Consider the following 21,823-nt stretch of genomic DNA (forward strand, 5'->3'; position numbering starts at 1 on the left):
TCCTTGTACTAGAACCAGAGAAATGTATGTTGAAATAGTACATAAATAAATCATTTCCCTCTTATTTGTTTTAAAAGATCTTTTGATGAATGAATTATTAAGCTGATGAATGAAGGTAAGGAAAGGGGAACAAATCTATTCTCCTCTGTAAGTTTTGTTTGGGCATGCTGCAAAGTGAGTGGCTCTCAGCCTTCAGAGAGAGTGTTCTTCCCACACAGTGTGCCTCTCTTTTACTGCTGTGCCACATGTGACACAAGACACAATGAGCCTTTCAGTTGGGTTTTGCATTTTTCTGATCTTCTAACAACTGGGTGTCAGATATCTCAATGTATAACCACCCACTCACAACAAGATTATACATTAGATTCTTCGTTATCTAATTTTATGAAAGACTTCTGAAAGCTAAAAGTAGAATAAATTAACTTTGCCAAATCTGTGATAAAGTTTCTTTCTCTTACTGTTAATAGTATTTCCATGACTGTATAGTTAATCCCCATCCAGGGTAAGATGCTTACATAATCCTAAAAGGAGGACCCTGAAAGTTACATGCCATACATTTTATTTGGGGAGCTATGTAGCCATATTTGTTATAGACTAAATATTATAATGGTATCTAACAGCAAACTGTTAAATAGCTATTAGAGTAAATCTTTCCTAATGTCATGTAAACATAAATCAAGAATGCAAAATCAAATATAACACTGTTATTTACATCTGTCACATTTAATGATCTTTTACCTAAATTTTCCTCCACGTGGTAGTTTAGTGTTAACATTCCTGTGTTCATACATTGTAGAGATGTGTAATCTGGTGACTGCTTGTGAGCAGAGATGATGTTTCTCTTTTTTGCCATTAACATCACAAATAGATATTCAAAAGACACTTGTTTATTTCCAAATGAAACAGTACATAAATCAGAAACTGTGGAACATAGATATTAATGTATATTTTAAATAAAATAGTAGCTACAATGTTTGGAGTCATCTTGATGTTCCAGGCTGCTTTATGTACTTTTTATCTTTGCAAAGTCATAAACACATGACATGTGCTTTCATGATGATTGTGAGGGTAAGAATCTTGATTTCAGGCTTCTCACTTCCAGAATTGTGAGAAAATAAAATTCTTTTTTTTAAAAAATTTTTTTAATCTTTAGTTATTTTTGAGAGAGAGAGAGACAGCGTGTGAGCAGGGGAGGAGCAGAGAAAGAGGGAGACACAGAATCTGAAGCAGGCTCCAGGCTCTGAGCTGTCCGCACAGAGCCCGATGCAGGGCTCGAACTCACAAACTGTGAGATCATGCCCTGAGCCGAAGTTGGACACTCAACTGACTGAGCCACCCTGGCGCCCCAAATTCTATTGTTTAGTACACTACCCAGTCTTTGGTATTTTGTTATTGTAGCCCTAGCAAACGAATACACTATTCTTACAGAAAAAAACAAACACAAAACGCTGACACTCAGAAAAGTTAATAGATATGTCTAAATCAATTAATAAATGATTGATTCAAATCCATGTCTTAACCTCAGAGTCCTCACTCTTAACCATTAAAACAGAGCATTTGGTTCTCTTATCTGCATAACTAGATGGTAAGGACTCCTGAGGCTTTGATTGTATTCAGCCCACTAGGTGATCAATACTTAATAATTGGTGATAAATTTGTTGATCAATCTCTTTAGGATTATCAAGGAAATTAATGTCTAGTTGTACCAGGCTGTAGAGGGAAAATATTGCTGTAAGTTCAAAGAGAAAAAAAAAAGAGTATGGGCATTTATTTCTTAAGTGATGTTAGTATGGAGAACATTCTTGAGATTTTTTTTTTTATAAGGAAAGTTTTGAACATTTCCTGTGACTTAGTAGCCCAAGCTGCCCATGTGCTGAGACTAAGTTTCCCTGACAGACAACAATGTAAAAAATGAGGATAGATAGATATATAGATAGATAGATGATTCCAACCTTACAAAGGAAGGAAATCCTGCCATTTATGACAATATGAATGAACCTGGCATAGAAAGCCAAATACTGCATGGTATCACTTATATGTGGAATCTAAAAAAAAAAGCAAAACTTACAGAAATAGGAGAAAAGTGGTTGCCAGGGGACATGGGGGACATAGGGAGCGGTCGGTAAAAGAGTACAAACCTTCAGTTCTAAGATGGATAAGGTCTGAGAATATAACGTATAAGTGGTAGCTAGTTGATAACATTGTATTGTATACTTGAAATTTGCTAAGAGAGAACTTACACTTCCTCACCAAAAGAAATAGGAGTAACTATGTGAGGTGATGGATGGGTTAGTTAGCTCAAAGAAGGAACTTCCACAATGTATACATACATCAAGCCATCACGCTGTGCACTTCAAATATCTTACAATTTTGTCAACCATACCTCAATGAATATTTTTAAATTAAACCTAGCTATAAACTGCCATGGAGGATGGAAAGAAGAATGACTCAGAGATAATACATTAATCAAAGATTGGGTAATATTAAGGTCACTCTGTGTCAGCACAGAGCCTGTTGTGGGGCTCAATCTCACCCTGAGATCATGCCATGAACAGAAATCAAGAGTTGGGCGCTCAACTGACTGAGCCACCCAGGCACCATGACAAAAAATGTATTTAAAATATCTAGGATTAAGCACTTTATCAAAACCATTTTAATGGTAAAGGTTAACTAAAGTTAGCAATATTAAAAATTTCCCAAACCCTTCTGTAGAACAAGGTGCCTCTACGTGAAAGAGTAAAAGTAGTAACTGTCACTGAATAAGTTTAGGTAAAATCTGCCTACACTTCCCAGAAGCCGAAAAGTGAAGAAAGACTGTATGAAAACAACATAGACAGTGGCTAAGTATGTCACCTAGAAGAGAAAACCTTCTGTGATAAGCATAGTCAGCAGGCAGCCTCCAGATGCCATGTAATGGGAGCCACTGTGATGTCCACAAGGACATCATGCTTTCCCCAGGCTGCTCACAGCCAATGGCTGAGCCTGGCAGAGGGAATAGAGCCAGGCCATTTCTGCTAACGCAAGACTCTTAATAGTCATCTTTTCTCTGGGGCTCGCTCCTGGCCTGGGACTTTCTCATGGCCATGCTACATCCCGAGGCCCTTCCAACCTGGACCAGTTTCCTTTCCTTTCCTTTCACCTCCCCTTTCTCAGGTTCAGATCCGCATTGCAGGCTGAAGTCCTTCCTTTCTCTGCTCCTCTCCCCTCTCTTATAGGTACATCCCACCTGAATCTTAGATGTTTCTAATTTTGTCTTGGAGTGTGCCTCCTTATCTGATACTAATATTAGGGTATGAAATCCTATCTGGTTTTTTGCTTTCGAAAAATTGAGAAGGATCTAATCAAATGGTCCAGAAACTCAGGCAAATTGTTGTATAACAAAATTCTTACAGGGATTGGTTCCAGGTGCCCATACATTCCAATTTGGAGAAATGAGACACAAGGGAGTTTACTGCTTATTCTGGAAAAAGACTTTTCCTATTCTTAAAAACAGGTAACCATGGGAAGACAGTTTCTAGTTTCCTCTGGATATTGTGTATGTGAATATGAACCAAAGTCATCATTTTCATTCTATGAGATAAGCAGGCAGAAGACAGGCCAACAAGCCAAGTGCTCAGGAGCGAGGGTCTGCAGAGAGGCAAAGGTGGGGAGACCTGATTAAGCTGGTCCTAAAGCACCCTCTCCTTCTGGACTTCCTAGTTAAGTGAGGATACATCTCCTCCTCATTTAAACCCAGTAGAGTCGGTTTCCTACTTATTACAGCCAAATGGATCCTACATCTTTGTCCATGTTAGCTTTCCATTCCTCTCCATGTGTCAGAACCTGTCCTGCATCCAACTTGGGCCAGTTCTCTCCTGCATGGAGTGCATCCACTCCTTCACACCTTGGCAGCTCTCCTGGAATTGGCATGCAGTTTTTCCTCTGCAGGAAGACTCCAGCTTCTCATACTTCCTCTGTGGAATGGGACTAATTTTGATGTGGGTATCAGCCTGAATCAAGATCAACATGGTGATTGCTGGATTTTCTGCTACAGAGTTCACCTCCCCAGCTACATCTCTGTCTCCAGCCTCTATAATCCCCATCTGCCAATGCTGACACTGATGTACACATTATTTGAGATTTACTCATTACTTATATATGGCACCTGTCTCCTCGTTAGACTTTTACCTCACTAAGGGCAGGTTATGTTTATTTTATTGACCGTTATTGCTTACAACAGCACAGATGAGGGTGTCTGGCACCTATTAGTGGTGGAATATTTATGGAATTAGTGAATTACTGAATAAATGGATGCATAGATGATGATATCTGAGTGCAATGTTTCAAAAGATTTTAGAACCTCAGATTGTTCAAATAAACCACTTAAAGCAATAATAATTTAATTTTAACATCAGTAATCATAATACTTCAAGTAGGAAGAGAAAATCTTTTATGCATAATTATCAAATGCCTCATTTAACCAGCTCTGATCAGCTATTTAAATTGCATGTTCTGGGGTGATTTCTCTTAAAATGAGAAAGTATTGTTCTTCTAATATTACCAAAAGATTACCTTAACTGTCATGTTTTAGAAAGAAATACAAACAATCTCTTCAATCTTCACGACTTACATTAAGAGAAATATAAATAGGAACTGTGGAAGTTCCATTTTTTTCCTCTTGAACATATGCAGTTACAGCCTTAAAGAACTACACATGCTGGGGTGCTTGGGTGGCTCAGTCATTTGAGCAGTGGGCTTCAACTCAGGTCATGGTCTCATGGTTTGTGAGTTCAAGCCCCGAATCCAGCTCACTGCTGTCAGCCCAGAGCCTGCTTTGGATCCTCTGTCCCCCTCTCTCTCTGCTCCTCCCCAGCTCAAAAATAAATAAAACATCAAAAAAAAAAGTAGAAAGAAAAAAGAAAAAATTACGCATGCTAAAGTGGTGGCAAGACCACTGTAGCTGTCCCATTTTAAAGGATCTCATTGCTCGATAACCTTATGAACATAAACATATTTTTAAACCTGGGAGAATTGTAATACATGAAAAAAGGGAGGAAGCAATAACACGCATGCAGTTGGCTTCCTGCTCCAATGATTTTAAATTCATATGTATTTCCACTAATTTACTATACATGTTCTCACACCACATGAGCATACACACACACACACACACACACACACGTACATTAATATGAACTTAAATATGTATCTATATCTATTTATATTCATACATATGCATCATGTTCTGAATCTTTCCTACTGTAATATACCTTAGTCACTAAGGCATTAGTTTGCCTTATCTCAGGATATCCCAAATTCATGGATGGGCTCTAAGTTTCAGGTATTTGGGGGTAACAAGAGGAAGCTGATGTAAAATTTAATACTTTTTTTTTAAAGAAAGTAGTCAAAGTCAGCTGTGTATAATTTATTCTTGTACTTCCCAGCAATGTAGATCTTGGCAGATTAATTTCCCCTTTCCACAGATGGGAAATTGGGGCCTAGAATACTTAACTAACAAGCTCAGAATTTTAAATGCTAAAATGCCTTTTTTTTTCTTTTTTACAGTATGCTCAGAATTTAATTCTACCTCTAACAATCTGAGAGTTTATCTAAAGCCATTATTAAACACAGAAGAACATTATTTCTACATTTGTAAGCTAGATGTCAGAATTGGGTTGCCAGAAAGAATGTGTTTCCAGGTAACTTTTATTTCTCTCTGAATTTAGGTTGCTCATGGATCACGTTGCTATAACCCTACATATGTCTGGTTAAAAAACAAAAAGCTAGAAATTAGGAACGTTTTCTTGATTAGTATAATACTTGTGGGTTTGTCAGTGCCTAATAGTTGCATGTTTCTATTTTAGATTATGTAGCAGTCAAATTGATTTTCCTATTTAGGAAGAAGCCTGTGCTGTAAGATCGATCCTAAGATCCTTTTATTTTTTTTATGCTTAACCCGCGGCCTGAATATATACAGACCTTTCTTTGCATACAAAATTTTATGCAGCAACATATTAATTAGGCATTATTATTAGTCTTTCTATAGAACAGGTGAAGGAAATTAAGTAATTTTCCTAAGGTCACACAACTACAAGTGATAGAGCCAGACCAAAGAGTGACTATAAGGTTCAAGTAAACAGAGGATTTTATATACATCATGTAAGATATTCTCACAGTGTGCACCTTCCCAATAATGATATAACCTTGAGAATTCACAATGCAGTCTTTGGACTGGAAGCATTAACATCCCCTGGGAACTTATTAGAAATGCAGAACCCCAGACCCCATTCAGACCCACTGAATCAGAATCTGCGTGTTAACAAGATCCCCAGGTGATTCTAATGCACATTAAAGTTTGAGAAGCAGTGGTATAGGACACAAGGACATTGAGAGGAGACCTGGGTTATCCTTGCTTCATTATTTCCCAACTTGGTCGTAATGGATAAATTAATTTTTCTAAGATCCGGTCTGCTCTTAAACAATGGAGATCATAGTACTTCTGAATTTGAAATGGTAAAAAGTTTAAATGAGAAAATGAAAGAAATGATAACCAAGCTTGGCTGACACATATAAGGGACTTAATAACTGATATATATTATTAACTGTCTCTTAAAAGTGCACTTAATTTATGCTTCTGATAGGCTTAGAATACCTGAAAAGATTACATCTCTTCTTTTAAAATAATTAATCATATAGTGGGGCAGTATATTGGAATACCTACTAAAATATCTCCTTCCATCTTACAGTATTTAGCCTTTTCTCAGCACCATTTAGACTTAGGCACCAATGGCCACAAGAATGAGATCATATGGTTGGTTAGCAGAGAAAACTGAGCACACAAGTTTAGGGCCTGATGGGCTTAAGGCAGAAACAACAGACTTACAGGAATAGAATCAGATTGATCAAGCAGGGTGGAGTAGAGCAAAATTCTAGGCTTTTGGATTTCCCCAACTAGTGCAATTTTTTACAAAATAAGTGAAGAAAAAATAATGGTGTTCTCCAGAGAAATGGAACCAATATGGTGTGTGTGTGTGTGTGTGTGTGTGTGTGTGTGTGTGTGTGTATTGAGAGAGAAAAGAGAGAGAGTTATTATAAGGAACTGGCTCATACATTATGGAAGCTGACAAGTCCCAAGATCTGCAGTTGGCAAGCTGGAGACCCAGGAAGACCCAATGTTTCAGTTTAGTAGAAAGGCATGAGAAAAAGCCAATATCCCAGTCTGAAGGCAGTCAGGCAGCGGGAGTTCTTCTCTTAGATTTGTTGTTCCATCTAGGCCGTCAACTGATTGGATGAGGCCCAACTTACTTTAAGGAGGGCCATCTGGTTAACTCAGCCCATGGATTTACATGTTAATCTCATCAAAAACACTTTCATGCAAGCACCTAAAATAATGTTTGACCAACTACCTGGACACCCTATGGTCAGTCCAATTGACAAATAAATGATTACAGAGAGTTAACTTTTTATTTTATAAAATGAAGGACATTAAAATTATCAATACCTCATAAAAGAAGAGGCAAATTTATGACTTTAACAAAGACGCAATTTCTAAACAACTCATAAATTGAAGTAAGTTTGGCTATGTGAAAACTATAGTACATTGTTCTTAATTTTCTGATTTTAATATGAACCAAAGAAAACTCTGCCAGAATGAAATGAGTCAGAAAATTGTGGCCTGGAGACTTCTGAGAGAAAAAATGCAAGGGAGTAAAAGAGGAATCTTCCAGGCATGATGTGACAAAGATCTGATTTTCTGTTAGTGAGAGTATGGAAGGAGTGGTGAAATTGTTACCTTAAAAATAAAAATACCAGTATTTTACCAGCAAAAAACAGACAAACAAAAAAGGATTTATTCAGGAATAGCAGAGAATTACAATCTAGGACAAGCAAGCTATAGCAAAACCATAGGAAAGTCTGGAGAATAAAGGAGAGGAATACTATTTTATAGAGGAAAAGGGAGAAGTTGGAAAGGCTGTTATAAAAAAAAAAAGGGGCACTGAAGTAAACTGGGAATTGAAAGGATAGTGGCTTTTCATTGGCTGAGTTGTAACGATCTCTCATTGGCTGGGCTGTTGCCAGGTGAAGAAAAACCTCTCTTCCTCTGGCTGGAACAGTACAGTAGTAGCTAAAGCACAATGTATTTGCAAGGTAAGTCACTTCTTGTTGGGTCTGCAATTGATGACAGGTTGTAGGACATGAAAGCTACCCCTTCTGGCCTCCAGATTTCATCTTAAATGAGGTTTCCTTTTATTAATTTTTATAAAATTCAGAGGAAAACCGAGAGTCCCTATGCTCCTCTGAACTTTGATTTTCTCATGTGAGAAAGGTTGATTGAGGTATTATTAAGATCTCATCAAATGTCATGATTCTAGATGAAGAAACTAAGTACATCTGTGAGATGACAAAAATGAAACTTGTCAAAAACTTATGCTTAGGGACCTAATGAATGATGGTGCTATGGACAAGAAATTTTGAAGTCATACTATACCTACCAGGTGGCTCTAGTCATTATGCAGTAGTAAGAAATCCATAATTTGTTCCTTTTATTTTCAGAAAAGAAAGAAAATAGGGCTTAATCTTATTTTTAAAAAGCAAAAGAAAATAGGGGTGCCTGGGTGGCTCAGTTGGTTAAGCATCTGACTTCAGCTCAGGTCATGATCTTGTGGTTTGTGATTTCAAGCCCTGAGTTGGGATCTGTGCTGACAGCTTGGAGCCCGGAGCCTGCTTCAGATTCTGTGTCTCCTTCTCTCTCTGTCCCTCCACCACTCCTGCCTTGTCTCCCTCTCTCTCAAAAATAAATGAAAAAAAATTTTTTAAATGTTAAAAAAAGCAAAATAAAATAAAACAGCAAATTATGTCCTTTGCAAAGTATCTGTAGAGAATGAAATATATGGGCATGATACTACTGCTTTAGCTGTGAAAGTGTTTTTTAGGTCTTGTATGTTTGTGCAAGTTTCATTTGAGATATAATGAAAACATCAGTTACTTTTCAAATGGACAATCATCCATTATCTGTCACAGGTTGCCAGAATAAAGTGGTAAACTGCTAAAGGGGGGGGGGAGGGGAATATAACATGGTAGAGGAGTCCACGAACAGATTGATTCATTACAAGATCAATTATAAACATAGTCACTTACATTTAAATTAAAGGTGCTTAACTGCCATTTTTTTTTAGGTGCTAACCTGGTTTAAAAGATCTGGTTATCTCCATACAACAGATTCATTTCGTTATTCTTAAATTTCAAATCTATATGAAACAGTGAGAATACTGAATTGATCTTTAGTAACAGTCCCTCCATACTCCATTCATGTAAGATGATCGTGTATTTGAACATATTTGTAAAAGAAAGCATCATACCTTTGTTACTCAATATATTCTTCACATCAGTGTACTTTGATGAGTCTCAATGCTTTATTTCAACATATGAATATACTTTATACACTGGGCTCAATCAAACCTAATCTAAAGGTTGTAATTTCAATACAGATGAGTGCACTAATGACTCAATTTCACAATCTTGTGCTATTTCTTAGCCAATAAAATTATGATTAACCTCCTATGTAATTATATGTCCTGGACTAATGGTTTATTTACACTTGTAATCTCTAATTCATGTTCTTTGAAGAGCTATTTTTACTTCAGTCCTTTCTCGTTGAAAAATTTTAGGCATAAGAACAGAATATTGTTAATTATATAAATGTATAGAACTTGAACAATTTCAAGTGAATAAAATTGTATCTCCATTTTAAAATGAGAGTGTGGACAAAATGTTTTATCTTCCCCATATTCTTCTTTCTTCTGCATAAAGTAGCCCTTTTCTTTTGGCATGTGAACATCTAACATGTGGTCTGAGTGAAAGTTGCCATCTTCCTTTGGTCTTAACCCCTGCCTGCTGTGATTTGTCTAACAGTGAGAACCTGACCGAGGCAGTGTTGGTAATAGTATTTCGGGTCCTAACCACATACTGGCCTGGGGCAGGGCTGAGGTGGGATAGGGAGGCATTGGCTGTAACCCAAACCAAGCCTTCCCTAGGGACTTTCACCTAAATTAAAACTGGAAGGGAAGAGCTCTTTCTTTCCTAGTACATAGTTGGGAACTTGTGATCTAGGAGCTACTAGTAGACATTAATCCAGCCCAGGATTTCTCCTCAGTGGTCTTGACATTGGGGGTCAGATAACTTCTTGTTGTAGAGGCTGTCCTAGGATGTTTGGCAGGATCCCTGACTTTTACCAACTAGATGCCAGTAGGACCCTCCTCCCATAGTGTGGTATGAAAAAATACCTTCAGATATTATATTATTTATTATATATATTATATTATATTATATTATATTATATTATATTATATTATATTATTTATTATATTATATTATACCATACTGTGTTATTAGACTCTGCTAAATATCTCCCAGTTGAGAACCAGAGAATGAACCTCCTATAAAGTAGCAACAGGAGAAAAAAGAGGTCAACACTTTCAAGAGAAATAGGAAATACAGACAGAAAGAGAAATATACCTGTTCAGAACCAATTATACCCAAATATACGCTTATCCTTTTTGGTTATATTAGTGCATCAATTCCTTGTGATCTAAAGTAGTTTGATTTCTCAACTGAGATGATAAAAATCCTGAAACAGTAACAGGAAAAGACAAGTGGAGGAACAGAGCTAAAGCACAATAAAAAAATCAATCCATAATAGGGCTTAATCAAGGCATAGATTCAACTGTTGAGTTTTGAAAAAAGTACAATAACTTACAAACCTATTTAAAGCAAAGACAAGATAAAGAAATTGATTATGAAATAGATGGTCAACAACAGCATACATGGACATATCTTTATTTAAGAGCCTCTTATCTTCAAGGTAGTCTTCAAAAAAAAAGAAAAAGAAAAAGAAGAAGAAAAAGAAAACAAGCCCAGACTTATATTTGTATCTTCTAGGGACTATAAACATGTCCAGTGATGATTTCCAATTTAAAGTGTGTCCGTGTGTGTGTTTGTAGTTCTCTAAAAATGGAGCATATACGTTTCCTAGTCAATCAACTGCTGGTAATACAACAACAAAAGCACACACTGGACCACACAAGTAACATCCCCAAATCAGATCTTACACCTGTGCCCACTGACTCCAAAGCTCACATGAGTCATCCTCCATGATGATGAATTTCATCCAAGTACAGCCTCATTTCTCATGAACACAGGAAATAAGTTTCTTTCTCCCTAGGATTTCAAGTCAAAACTACAGAGAAATTCAGCATTGATGCTTCTGCTTTGAATAGCCAGTTCAGGTAAGAAAGACTTTTAATTTCCCTCTAGGAAACTGGAATGCAAGGGGGGAGGGGTGGAATCCTCAGAATAAAAAGTAGTAATACCTGGCTACAAGCAATATTACAAGATGGACTTAAACTATTCAAAACATACTAAGTCTATTACCAGGTCTATATAACAGCTACTGGCACATCGACTTAAAATCCTTCTTTGTCTTTTTTGAAAGGCTATATGGCTCAGAGAAAATTAACTGAAAACAGGGAATCTGTTTTGGGAAGCAGTTATTGAAAGAAGGCATGTGTTGAATGAAACGTACATGTAAACTTCAGGGTAGATCTTTCTTCCAAGTAAGAATCAAATGAGTCATTTTGTTGTTGTTAAGGAGTTTTTTATGATGAGGTATGCAGGAGTCAGATTTCCATATTAATAACAACCACCACCACAGCACACATCACAACAATCAGTTCAAAAGCTGCACCAGGAGATCCACTTTTAGGACAACAACATTAAGGAGTTCCAGGGACTCATTCCCCAGTGGTGAAAATTATGATGGTCCCTTCAGCAAATAGTGTTGGACAACTGGAGAGCCTCATGTAAAAGAATGAAACTGGGTCTTTCCATCACATCATATGCAAAAATTAACTCAACATGGATCAAAGACCTAAATCTAAAAGTTAAAACTCTTATAAGAAAACACAGGGGTGAATCTAAATAACCTCAGATTTGAGAATGGATTGCTAAAAATGACATCAAAAGCATAAGCAACAAAGGAAAAAAAAACATAAACAATGAACTTCATCAATATTAAAAACTTCTATGAATCAAAGTGCATTATCTGAGAAGGAATTTTTTTAAATATGAAATTTATTGTCAAATTGGTTTCCATACAACAGCCAGTGCTCATCCCAACAGGTGCCCTCCTCAATACCCATCACCTCCCCCCTCCCCTGCCTCCCACCCCCCATCAACCCTCAGTTTGTTTTCAGTTTTTAAGAGTCTCTTATGTTTTGGCTCCCTCTCTCTCTAACCTTTTTTTTTCAGAAGGAATTTTTATCTAGAATATATAAATAATTCCTACAACTCAACCATAAAAAGACAACCTCACTTTAAAAATTGACAACAGATCTGAAAAGACTTTTGTCCAAAGAATATATACAAATGGCCAAGAAGCACATGAAAAGATGCAATAAGAAAAAATCAAAAGTATGAGATACCACTTCACCCAGTAGGGTGGGTATAATACAACAAAAACAAACAAACAAAAACAGAAAATAACAAACATTCATGAGGATGTGCAGAAATCAGAATCCTCATACACTGCTGGTTGAAATGTAAAACAGTGTAGCCACTTTGGAAAACAATTTGGCAACTCCTGATATGGTTAAATATAGCTGTGATACGACCCAGCAATTCCACTCCTATGTATAGGCCCAAGAGAAATGAAAATATATGTTCTCACAAAATGAATAAACCATTTTTATAGCATCACAATTCATAATAGACAAAATTAAAAATAACCTAAATGTCTTTCAACGAAAGAATAAACAAATATAATGGATAAGCAAAATGTATGGTATATCCATAAAATAGAATATTTCTTGCCACTTTTTAAAAAAGAATAAAGTACTGAGAAATGCTACAATACTTGTAGAACACATGTTAAATGAAAGAAGCCAGTCAAAAAAGATCACGTGTTATAGGATTCCATTGATTCATAATGGGAACAGGCATACTAGTGGTTCCTGAGGCCTGGGGATATGGGAGGTGGTGAAGGTTAGAAAGCGATGATAGCCAAAAGGTATGGGGTTTCTTTTTGAGGTGATGAAAAACTAGAAGCAATATAACTGTAATACAGTTTAAATAACTGTAAACAAGAAAATGTCTGCATAAATTACTACATATTCATAACATGATAGGTTGTAGGGCCATTTGTGCAATGTTTTAGAGTTATTCTTGACTTTCAACATTTCCATAAGATACTGTAGAATGACCAAATGAGACACAAAATAGCATGTATAATAGGACCTCATTTTTATAAAAACAAATTTTAAAACTATGTGTGGGAGTGATTGTGTGTGTAAGTCTTTACCAAATACTATGAGCATAGAAAAATGGAAGGAAGGATATATACTAGTTAACAGGACTTACCTGTGGGTATGCATGGTGTGTCTGGGGGACGGCCGTTGCGTGGATAGAAAAGAGGGAGGAAAGACATGCAAAACTAAAGAGGAAAAAGAAAGGCACTAAAAATAAAGCATTTTTTATGTGATTCCCACTTAAATAATTAATGACCTTATTGGCTACCAATTCTCTGGCAGGTGTTCTTTCTCTCCCCAGTTTTACTGAGATACAATTGACATCTAATATTTATGAGTTTAAGGTGTATAACATAATGATTTGGTATATGTATTTACTGCAAAATGATTACCACAATAAGATTAGTTAACATCTATCACACAAACACAATTACAACTTTTTTTCCTTTGTGATGAGAACTTTCAAGATCTATTCTCTTAATTTACCAAAACACAATACAGTATTGTTAACATATAGTTATCATGTTGTACATTGTATCCCCAGGACTTATTTTATAACTAGAAGTTTGTACCTTTCAGCCACCTCCACCTAATCCCCCCACCCTACTTACCTCTGGTAGGTGTTCTAAGCTTACTGTATCATTTTAACAACCTGTGAGTTACAGATTATTATTTATTATTATCTCTAGATGGCGAAAACCCGGTTTGGAGTAGTAAAATAGCTTGCAAAACAATATGGTTGGGGCCATGCTGATAAACAGGAAGGGTTCTCACCCGAAGTCAGACCTCAAGGCTAGTAATGCCACAAACACACCAAGATGGTATGAAAAGGTTCACTACTTACAGAATGGGGCTTTCTGGGGAGAGCAGGGCAGGCCTCTCGGGCGGCTCTGAAAATGGTTTGAGACAGCTAGAGAAGGAGAATGGCTTGGGGTTCTTGGGGTGGTTGAGGGTGTGGGTTCTTGCAGGGAGGAGGTATATGGCAGTGCCAAAGCAGGGAAACACTGGTGCTTTCTTAGCAGGCTGCCCAGATGTGGGAAGACAGGGAAAAGGGAAAGTTTGCTTAAAAGCTACCAGTGTTCAAACGTCAAAAAAATGGGAGCCAGATTCTTTATTACAAATGGTTTAATAATTATGCATGCCAGTATTTACAAAAAACGTTTAGCTTTATATCTGCATTTGTGTATCTCTTGTTTTGATTAAAATAATTTAAATGTCTAGGTTCTTTTTGTGACACAGATTTAAGTGCTAATATCCAAATGATACTAATTCCTCAAGGTTTGGTCTTGAAAAATATCTATTTCAAAAAATTAGCAAATATTAAATAACATGTTCAGTTTCTAAATATATCCATAAAATAAATACAAAATCACTTTGTATGGTCAATCTTACTAGATTACTAGATTGTATAGGATTACTAACTAATAACTCAAATAGTAATTTCAATCTACCTTGGTAACTTTTTTTTTTTTTTTGGAGGTGCTTGTGTTTTATTTATTTATTTTTTAATTTACATCCAAGTTAGTTAGCATAACTTGGTAACTTTTTTTAATTGTGGAAAACAATTACTTCACTCTTTTTTAAAAAAAATTTTTTTTTTCAACGTTTATTTATTTTTGGTACAGAGAGAGACAGAGCATGAACAGGGGAGGGGCAGAAAGAGAGGGAGACACAGAATCGGAAACAGGCTCCAGGCTCTGAGCCATCAGCCCAGAGCCCGACGCGGGGCTCGAACTCACGGACCGCGAGATCGTGACCTGGCTGAAGTCGGACGCTTAACCAACTGCGCCACCCAGGCGTCCCGTCAATTACTTCACTCTTAACCAAACCAAAATATGAACAATTATCATTAAAGTTTTATAACACTAAATAATTTTTGTATATTTACTTCAAGTTTCTAATGTCAGAGAGAATAGGATTTTAGAGAAAATCATGATGAATGCATAGTATGCTTGGTAACACAGGCTTAATTCTTTTTTTTTTAAATTTATTTATTTGAGAGAGAAAAAGAGAGAGTGACAGAGAGAGAGAGAAAATGTATGAGCAGAAGAAGGGCAGAGAGAGGGAGAGAGAGAGAATTCCATCAGGTTCTACACTGCCAGCACGGAGCCCAGTGTGGGGCTCAAACTCAGGAACTTTGAGTTCATGACCTGAGCAGAAAACAAGAGTCAAACACCAACTGAGCCAGCAGGCGCCCCACATACATTGAATTCTTGTCAGAATCTGCTTCAGAGGCTTGAGTGACTAGTACAAAAAGAACACACCATAGCCAGTCATTTTATATTAAACTTTTTATTAAAACTGAGTCTTCATGATATATTTAAAAGGACATGTTCCACAAACAAATATTTGGACAAAAAATTTTCTATATGTAATTATTGGCACACAAATTTAAAATAAAAACTAAGCTAAATATTTATATATATTTTCATGTATATGTATTTGTGTGTGTGTGTATATATGTACATATATATACGTATATATATACATATATATGTGTATATATACGTATATATGTACATATATATACATATGTGTATATATATGTACATATATACATATGTGTATATATATACATATATATGTATGTATATGTGTATATATATATATATATATATATATATATACATACATACACACACACACACACACACACACACACGAGTATATCCAATTTATGTCAATGATCTGGAATACCTGAGTTTCAAGCTGTTGGTTTTCCAGATAGTGCTAAATGTTTTTCATCCACTTTATAAAGGACACAGTCCATCCAGAAAGAGTAACTTTGGTTAATAGATGCTGTCTCCCAAAGATAGCACAGAAGTCCTCAGTGGGATTCAGGTTTATCTTCAGAGGTTTCTTCCAAGTGGAGGTCAGTCTGTGATGCAAGGAAGGATTCCCATGTAGCAAGGCACTGAATAACGGAAATACACCACGAGGAAATCAGCAGTTGTTAACTTTCAGCGGTGAATGGATTAATAAATCCTTCTGTATCTGTTCCTAGAGCAATTTGCCCTGCTCCTTTCTCCCACCAGCATGCCAGAATCCTTGTCGTTTTCTACATACGTTAATTCCTAATGTGGGAAACTATTGTTAAATAAAAGGAAAACATAAAAGGTTTAAAGATGAGCATGGATTAGTTTGCTGAAATAATCCAGTATTATCCCACTGTCAGGAAAGAAAACTGCTCTAAATTATGGAGGAAAAGATGGATATTTGGATCTGAGGAGGTAGGCGTTAAGCATCTAGACAGAGCAGTGGGATGCAAATGTGCCTCCATTAGATTTCAATCCCACTACAGCAAATGTGAGTTTGGGCAAGTTGATGAATCTTTACTATGGCTTCTCCAGCCATAAATTAGGTTAATAATAGTACTTACCACTAGGGCAATAGTGAAAATTAAATTTCCATAATCTGTATAAATCTCTGTACAGAATTCCCAGCCCAAAGTAAGTGCTCAAAAAAAATGAGCAATTATTATATTATGATAGTCTGTTGGGACTAGGTGGTGAAACTTGCTCACTAATGTGCCACAGGAAATGAAAAAGGATTATAAGTGACGAAAGGTGGTGGGGACACACAAACAGGAATGTGGCCACCTTTGTGATGTTGTCTAGGACTGACCTGCCTACTAGCCTAGTCTCAGTTATCTGCATGATGTTTATCTACACATAATGTTAATAGTTTGCACATATTTAGGATTCTTCTAAAGCAAACTTACTTTAACATATATTCAGCCTGAGATGAAATTATGTATGCATTTTTGATACAATACACTCCAAAGTTGGACTGATTAACACTGATTTACTTGCCTAAACTACTTTCACATCACTTCTTTATCCTCTAATCTCTTTGCAGCTTTACTGTGTGCACTTTTGACAACAAGTACTAAATGACAGACCGGTGGTTTCCCAAACACCATACAAACTCAAAATTTTAAAGCTTCCAAACTATAAACGTGCTGCATTCCAAAAAGCCCGTATGTATGGATTTATGTATGTATATACATATATGTGTGTGCATATAATATTTTTTCAAACTGAAGATTTAGAAAGTGGGAAGCATTTTGCCAAGTTAGGTTTTTATAAAGGTTATATGCAGTGATTTGATTCTGAGGCAGTCTCGAGAGCCTAGGAAATGAATACTATGGCTAGAAAATTGGGTATTTGCATGAGAACAATAGGAGATACTGTTGAAGACTTAATTGTCAAATGAAAAAAAAAAACTACTGAGTAAATTACTGGGTAATATACTCAGTATTTTGTGATATACTTATTTTGAAAGTTGGGCTTGGAATAATACAAATCTCATAAGAATAATCAAGTCCATCAGTATTTTAAGGGCCATTTTTGATTTAAAAACTTTAGAGAGCACTGGAAGCCAAGTTCCAGTATAAGCCAAGTATAAACCAAGTATAAATTTCCAAGTATAAGCCAAGAAGCATAATTTTAATCCCTGTGATGAATCAGTTCTGGAATCTGCCTTTGTTCTTCAGTAAGTTACTAACTTTCTGATTTTCTACTTCCTTAGGTGTAAAATTATGATACCTGTCTCATAGGGATGAAAAATAACAGAATGAGGGATAAGGAAGGAGAAGACAGGGAAAAAACAGAAGTCCAGGTTAGGACAGGGACCACCAAGAGTGGCCTCCTCTAACATGGTACAGGAAAAGAAGCCAGATGTCTTTATATCTAAATGTTTATCCTCATGAAAGGGCATTAAAGATAAATATCTCACATTTGATACATGTTTCAACTTTTAGACTTTAAGGCCTTTATAATTGGGGGATTGACATAAAATATCCATTCACTCAACAAGTATTTTTGAGTTCTTACTATGTCAGGCACTGTGAAGGTTCTGGGGCATAATCCTGGACCTCATGGAACTTATGATTTAGTAAAAAAACACAAGTCAGCAAATATAATCAACTACAGGGTCTATGAAGTTACAGCATATGATGAAAATAAATAGTAGTGGGATCTAGATCAGACTAGGATGAGTTAACTAATGTTTCCTAGTAGGAGTGAGCCTATAAATTTCTGTGCATGTCTGTGGAAGGGCAATGTGAGGAATAATGTGTGGTGGTTAATAATAAAGTGGTTAAGAACTTGAGCTCAGAACTTCTGCTGCTGGCCAAGATAGTATGATAAGGACTAGATTCGCTCTTCTGCTAAAAGATGATTGATTGATAGATAGATAGATAGATCAGAAAAAAATAAAATGAAACAACAGTTTTCAAGACCCTGAACATCAGGCAACAAAGGACAGTGATCCCTGAGAGACAAGATAAAAACAATATGAGCTCTATGATTATCCTCATGTTATAAGCAGAACTTTATCCCCCCAAATTCATTTGTTGAAGCACACTGTGAGGTACTTCAAAGTTCATGTGTTGAAGTACCACAGAATGTAAAGTATTTGGAAAGAAGGCCTTTAAAGAGGTGACTCAGTTTAAATGAGGGTAAGATGGACCCTAATCCAATCTGACTAGTATCCTTATAAGAGGAGATTGGTCATTCAAGGGGACTATAGGAATGACAACAGAGAGAAAAGATGACATGAAGACCAGGAAGAAGGCTGCCATCTGCAAAGTCAAGAAGAAAGGCCTCAGAAGAAACCAAGAAGCCAAGCCTGTCAACACCTTGATCTTGGACAACTAACCTCCAGAACTGTAAAAAAATCATTTTTTGTTGTTTATCCACTAAAGTCTGTGGTATTTTGTTACGGTAGCCCTAGCACACCAATATACCACTCACTGCCGTAAGAGGATTCCCAGGCCATGGCAGAAGCAGGGTGAACTTAGATGTAGCCAGGCAGGCTCTCTGAGTTGAAGAGATGGAGCTAAGAGTCTATAGAAAAATAATGCAGGGGAAGTTTGTAGAGCAGAGTACCAGTGAAGAGAGAGCACTCTGGAGATCTGTGGAGGGTCTCCCTCTGGTATTCAGTGGGGGTAATGATCAGTAAAAGCATGTGAGAAAACTACCTAAGGTCAGGAAAAGAAGTAACCAGTGAGGATTAGAGTGAGCAGCGTCCATGTTCTCACAGGGCCTGGAATAGTACAGAATCCCACCAAAGAGATTGGAAAATCCAATAATTCATAAAATATTGGATAAAATACAAAGAAGGGTCTTGCCTCAAAACTAGGAAATAATTTTCCATCTATTACAATCTGGTACCATCTAACAAATCTTGAAGTGAGACCCTAAAGGATCAAGGTGTGTCCAAGCAACTTCACTAAGTGCTACAGGAATAAAAAAATATTCAGCAGACAACAAAATTCACAGTATCTGGTATCCAATTAAGATTACCAGGATGCAAAGAAGCATAAAAACGCAACCCATAATGTGGAGAAAAAATCAACCGATTGAAACTAACACACAATGGAATATTATTCAGCCATAAAAAAGAACAAAATCTTGTCATTTGCAGGGACATAGATGGAGCTAGAGAGTATTATGCTACATAAGTCAGTCAGATAAAGACAAATAACATATGATTTCACTCCTATGTGGAATTTAAGAAACAAAACAAATGAACACATAGGGGAAAAAAGGCAAATCATAGAACAGACCCTTAATTATACAGAACAAAATGATGGTTATCAGAGGGGAGGTGGGTGGGGGGCAATGGGTGAAATAGGTGATGGGGATTAAGGAGGGCAGTTGTTGTGATGAGCACGAAGTGTTGTATATAAGTGATGAATTACTAAATTATATGCCAGAAACCAATATTACACTGCATGTTAACTCACTGGAATTTAAATAAAAATCTGGAGAGAGAGAGAGAAAAAAAAAGGAGAAACTGACCCAGAATTGACAACGATGTTAGCAGACAAGGACATTAAACTATAAAAGTGTCCTAGATGTTCAAAGAGTTAAGTAGAGGCAAGGAATATATGAAAAACAGATACAAATTGGACTTCCAGAGATAAAAATTACCATGTGGGCTATGAAAAATACAAGGAATGGAATTAATGACATATAAGAAAATGAGGAAGAAAAAGTCAACATGAAGGTACAGCAATGGAAAGTATCTAAAAGGAAACACAGAAAGAAAAAAAAGATCAATGAAAAAAAAAAGAAAAAGAGCACCAGTGAGCTATGGGACACAGCTTGCAGTAGTATACTATACATGTCATTAGCTGAAAGGTGGAGGGCCAAAAAACTTTGTGAAAACATAAAGGCCAGAATTTTTCCAAACTTAATTAAAAAAATCAGAAACCCACAAATCCAAGAAACTCAACAAACTCTAAACATCAGAAACATGAGGAAGAGAGCATCAAACTACTTTATAACCAAATTGTTCAAAATCAGTGATAAAGACAATCTTTAAATAAGACAGAAAAATCATAATGCTGCATACAAAAGAAGGAAAAATAGGGATGACAGTATTTCTCATCCAAAATACTTTAAGTGAGAAGACGACAGAGTAACATTTTTAGAGTGAAAGAAACAGCACTGTCAGGATAGAATTCTTTCTATGCCCAGCAAAATTATCCTTCAAAAACAAGGGTGGAATAAAGATATTTTCTGACAAACAAAAGCTATAGAATTTATCACTAACAGACCACACTACAAAAAATGTTTTAAAAAAAGAAAAATTCCATCAGGCAAAAAGAAATAAAACCAGACAGAAATATGAATCCATTCAAAGGAATGAAAACCACAGAGCATGTCAATGATACGGAAACATATATATTTCTCTCATTATTTAAATTTATTTAAGATATAATTGACTAATTAATAATAATAGTAACAAGATCTGGTGAGGCTTAGAATACATGTCCAAATAAAATATACGAGAAAAGAACATAAGGGCCAGAAGAAAGAGAATGAAGAATATGACTGTTGGTTCTTAAATGATAGGTTAAGTGGTATAATATTATTTAAAGGCAGACTGACAAGATTAAGGTGGGGCACCTTGGTGGCTCAGTCGGTTGAGCGTCTGAATTTAGCCCAGGTCATGATCTCATGGTTCACGGGTTCGAGCCCTGTGTCAGGCTCTGTGCTGACAGCGTGGAACCTGGAGCCTGTTTCAGATTCTATATCTCCCTCTCTCTCTGCCCCTCCCCTACTCACACTGTGTTCCTCTCTCTCTCAAAAATAAATAAACATTAAAAAAAAAAAAGATTAAGGTACATACCATAAACCTGAAAATAACCTCTAGAAAATAAAAGATATATCTAATATAACAACAAGAGATCTAAAGTGAAATCATACAAAATTGTCTATTATCCAAAAGAAGGCATAAAGAGGAAAATGGGGGGCGCCTGGGTGGCGCAGTCGGTTAAGCGTCCGACTTCAGCCAGGTCACAATCTCGCGGTCCGTGAGTTCGAGCCCCGCGTCAGGCTCTGGGCTGATGGCTCGGAGCCTGGAGCCTGTTTCTGATGCTGTGTCTCCCTCTCTCTCCGCCCCTCCCCCGTTCATGCTCTGTTTCTCTCTGTACCAAAAATTAAAAAAAACAAAAAACAAAAAAAAACGTTGAAAAAAGAAGAAAATGGGAGCAAAGAACGGATGGAACAAATAAAAAACAAACTGCAAAA

At 36.5% G+C, this 21,823-nt stretch overlaps 1 protein-coding gene across 4 annotated transcripts in view; it reads right to left on the reverse strand.

The window, feature by feature from the left end:
- Positions 1 to 21,823, reverse strand: part of SNX7 (sorting nexin 7) — a 300,077-nt gene that overhangs the window by 167,756 nt on the left and 110,498 nt on the right. Inside the window, exon 9 of one of the 4 annotated variants that reach the window (XM_047871972.1) lies at positions 15,897 to 16,194. The exons of the other annotated variants lie outside the window; for them this stretch is intronic. Coding sequence (XP_047727928.1) covers positions 16,108 to 16,194 — 87 coding nt within the window. The 3' untranslated portion in view covers positions 15,897 to 16,107. Of the gene's footprint in view, positions 1 to 15,896; positions 16,195 to 21,823 lie in introns of those variants that run through there. 4 annotated transcript variants of the gene reach the window in all.

This window comes from Prionailurus viverrinus, chromosome C1 (genome assembly GCF_022837055.1).
Source record: "Prionailurus viverrinus isolate Anna chromosome C1, UM_Priviv_1.0, whole genome shotgun sequence".
Classification (NCBI taxonomy): Eukaryota; Metazoa; Chordata; class Mammalia; order Carnivora; family Felidae; genus Prionailurus; species Prionailurus viverrinus.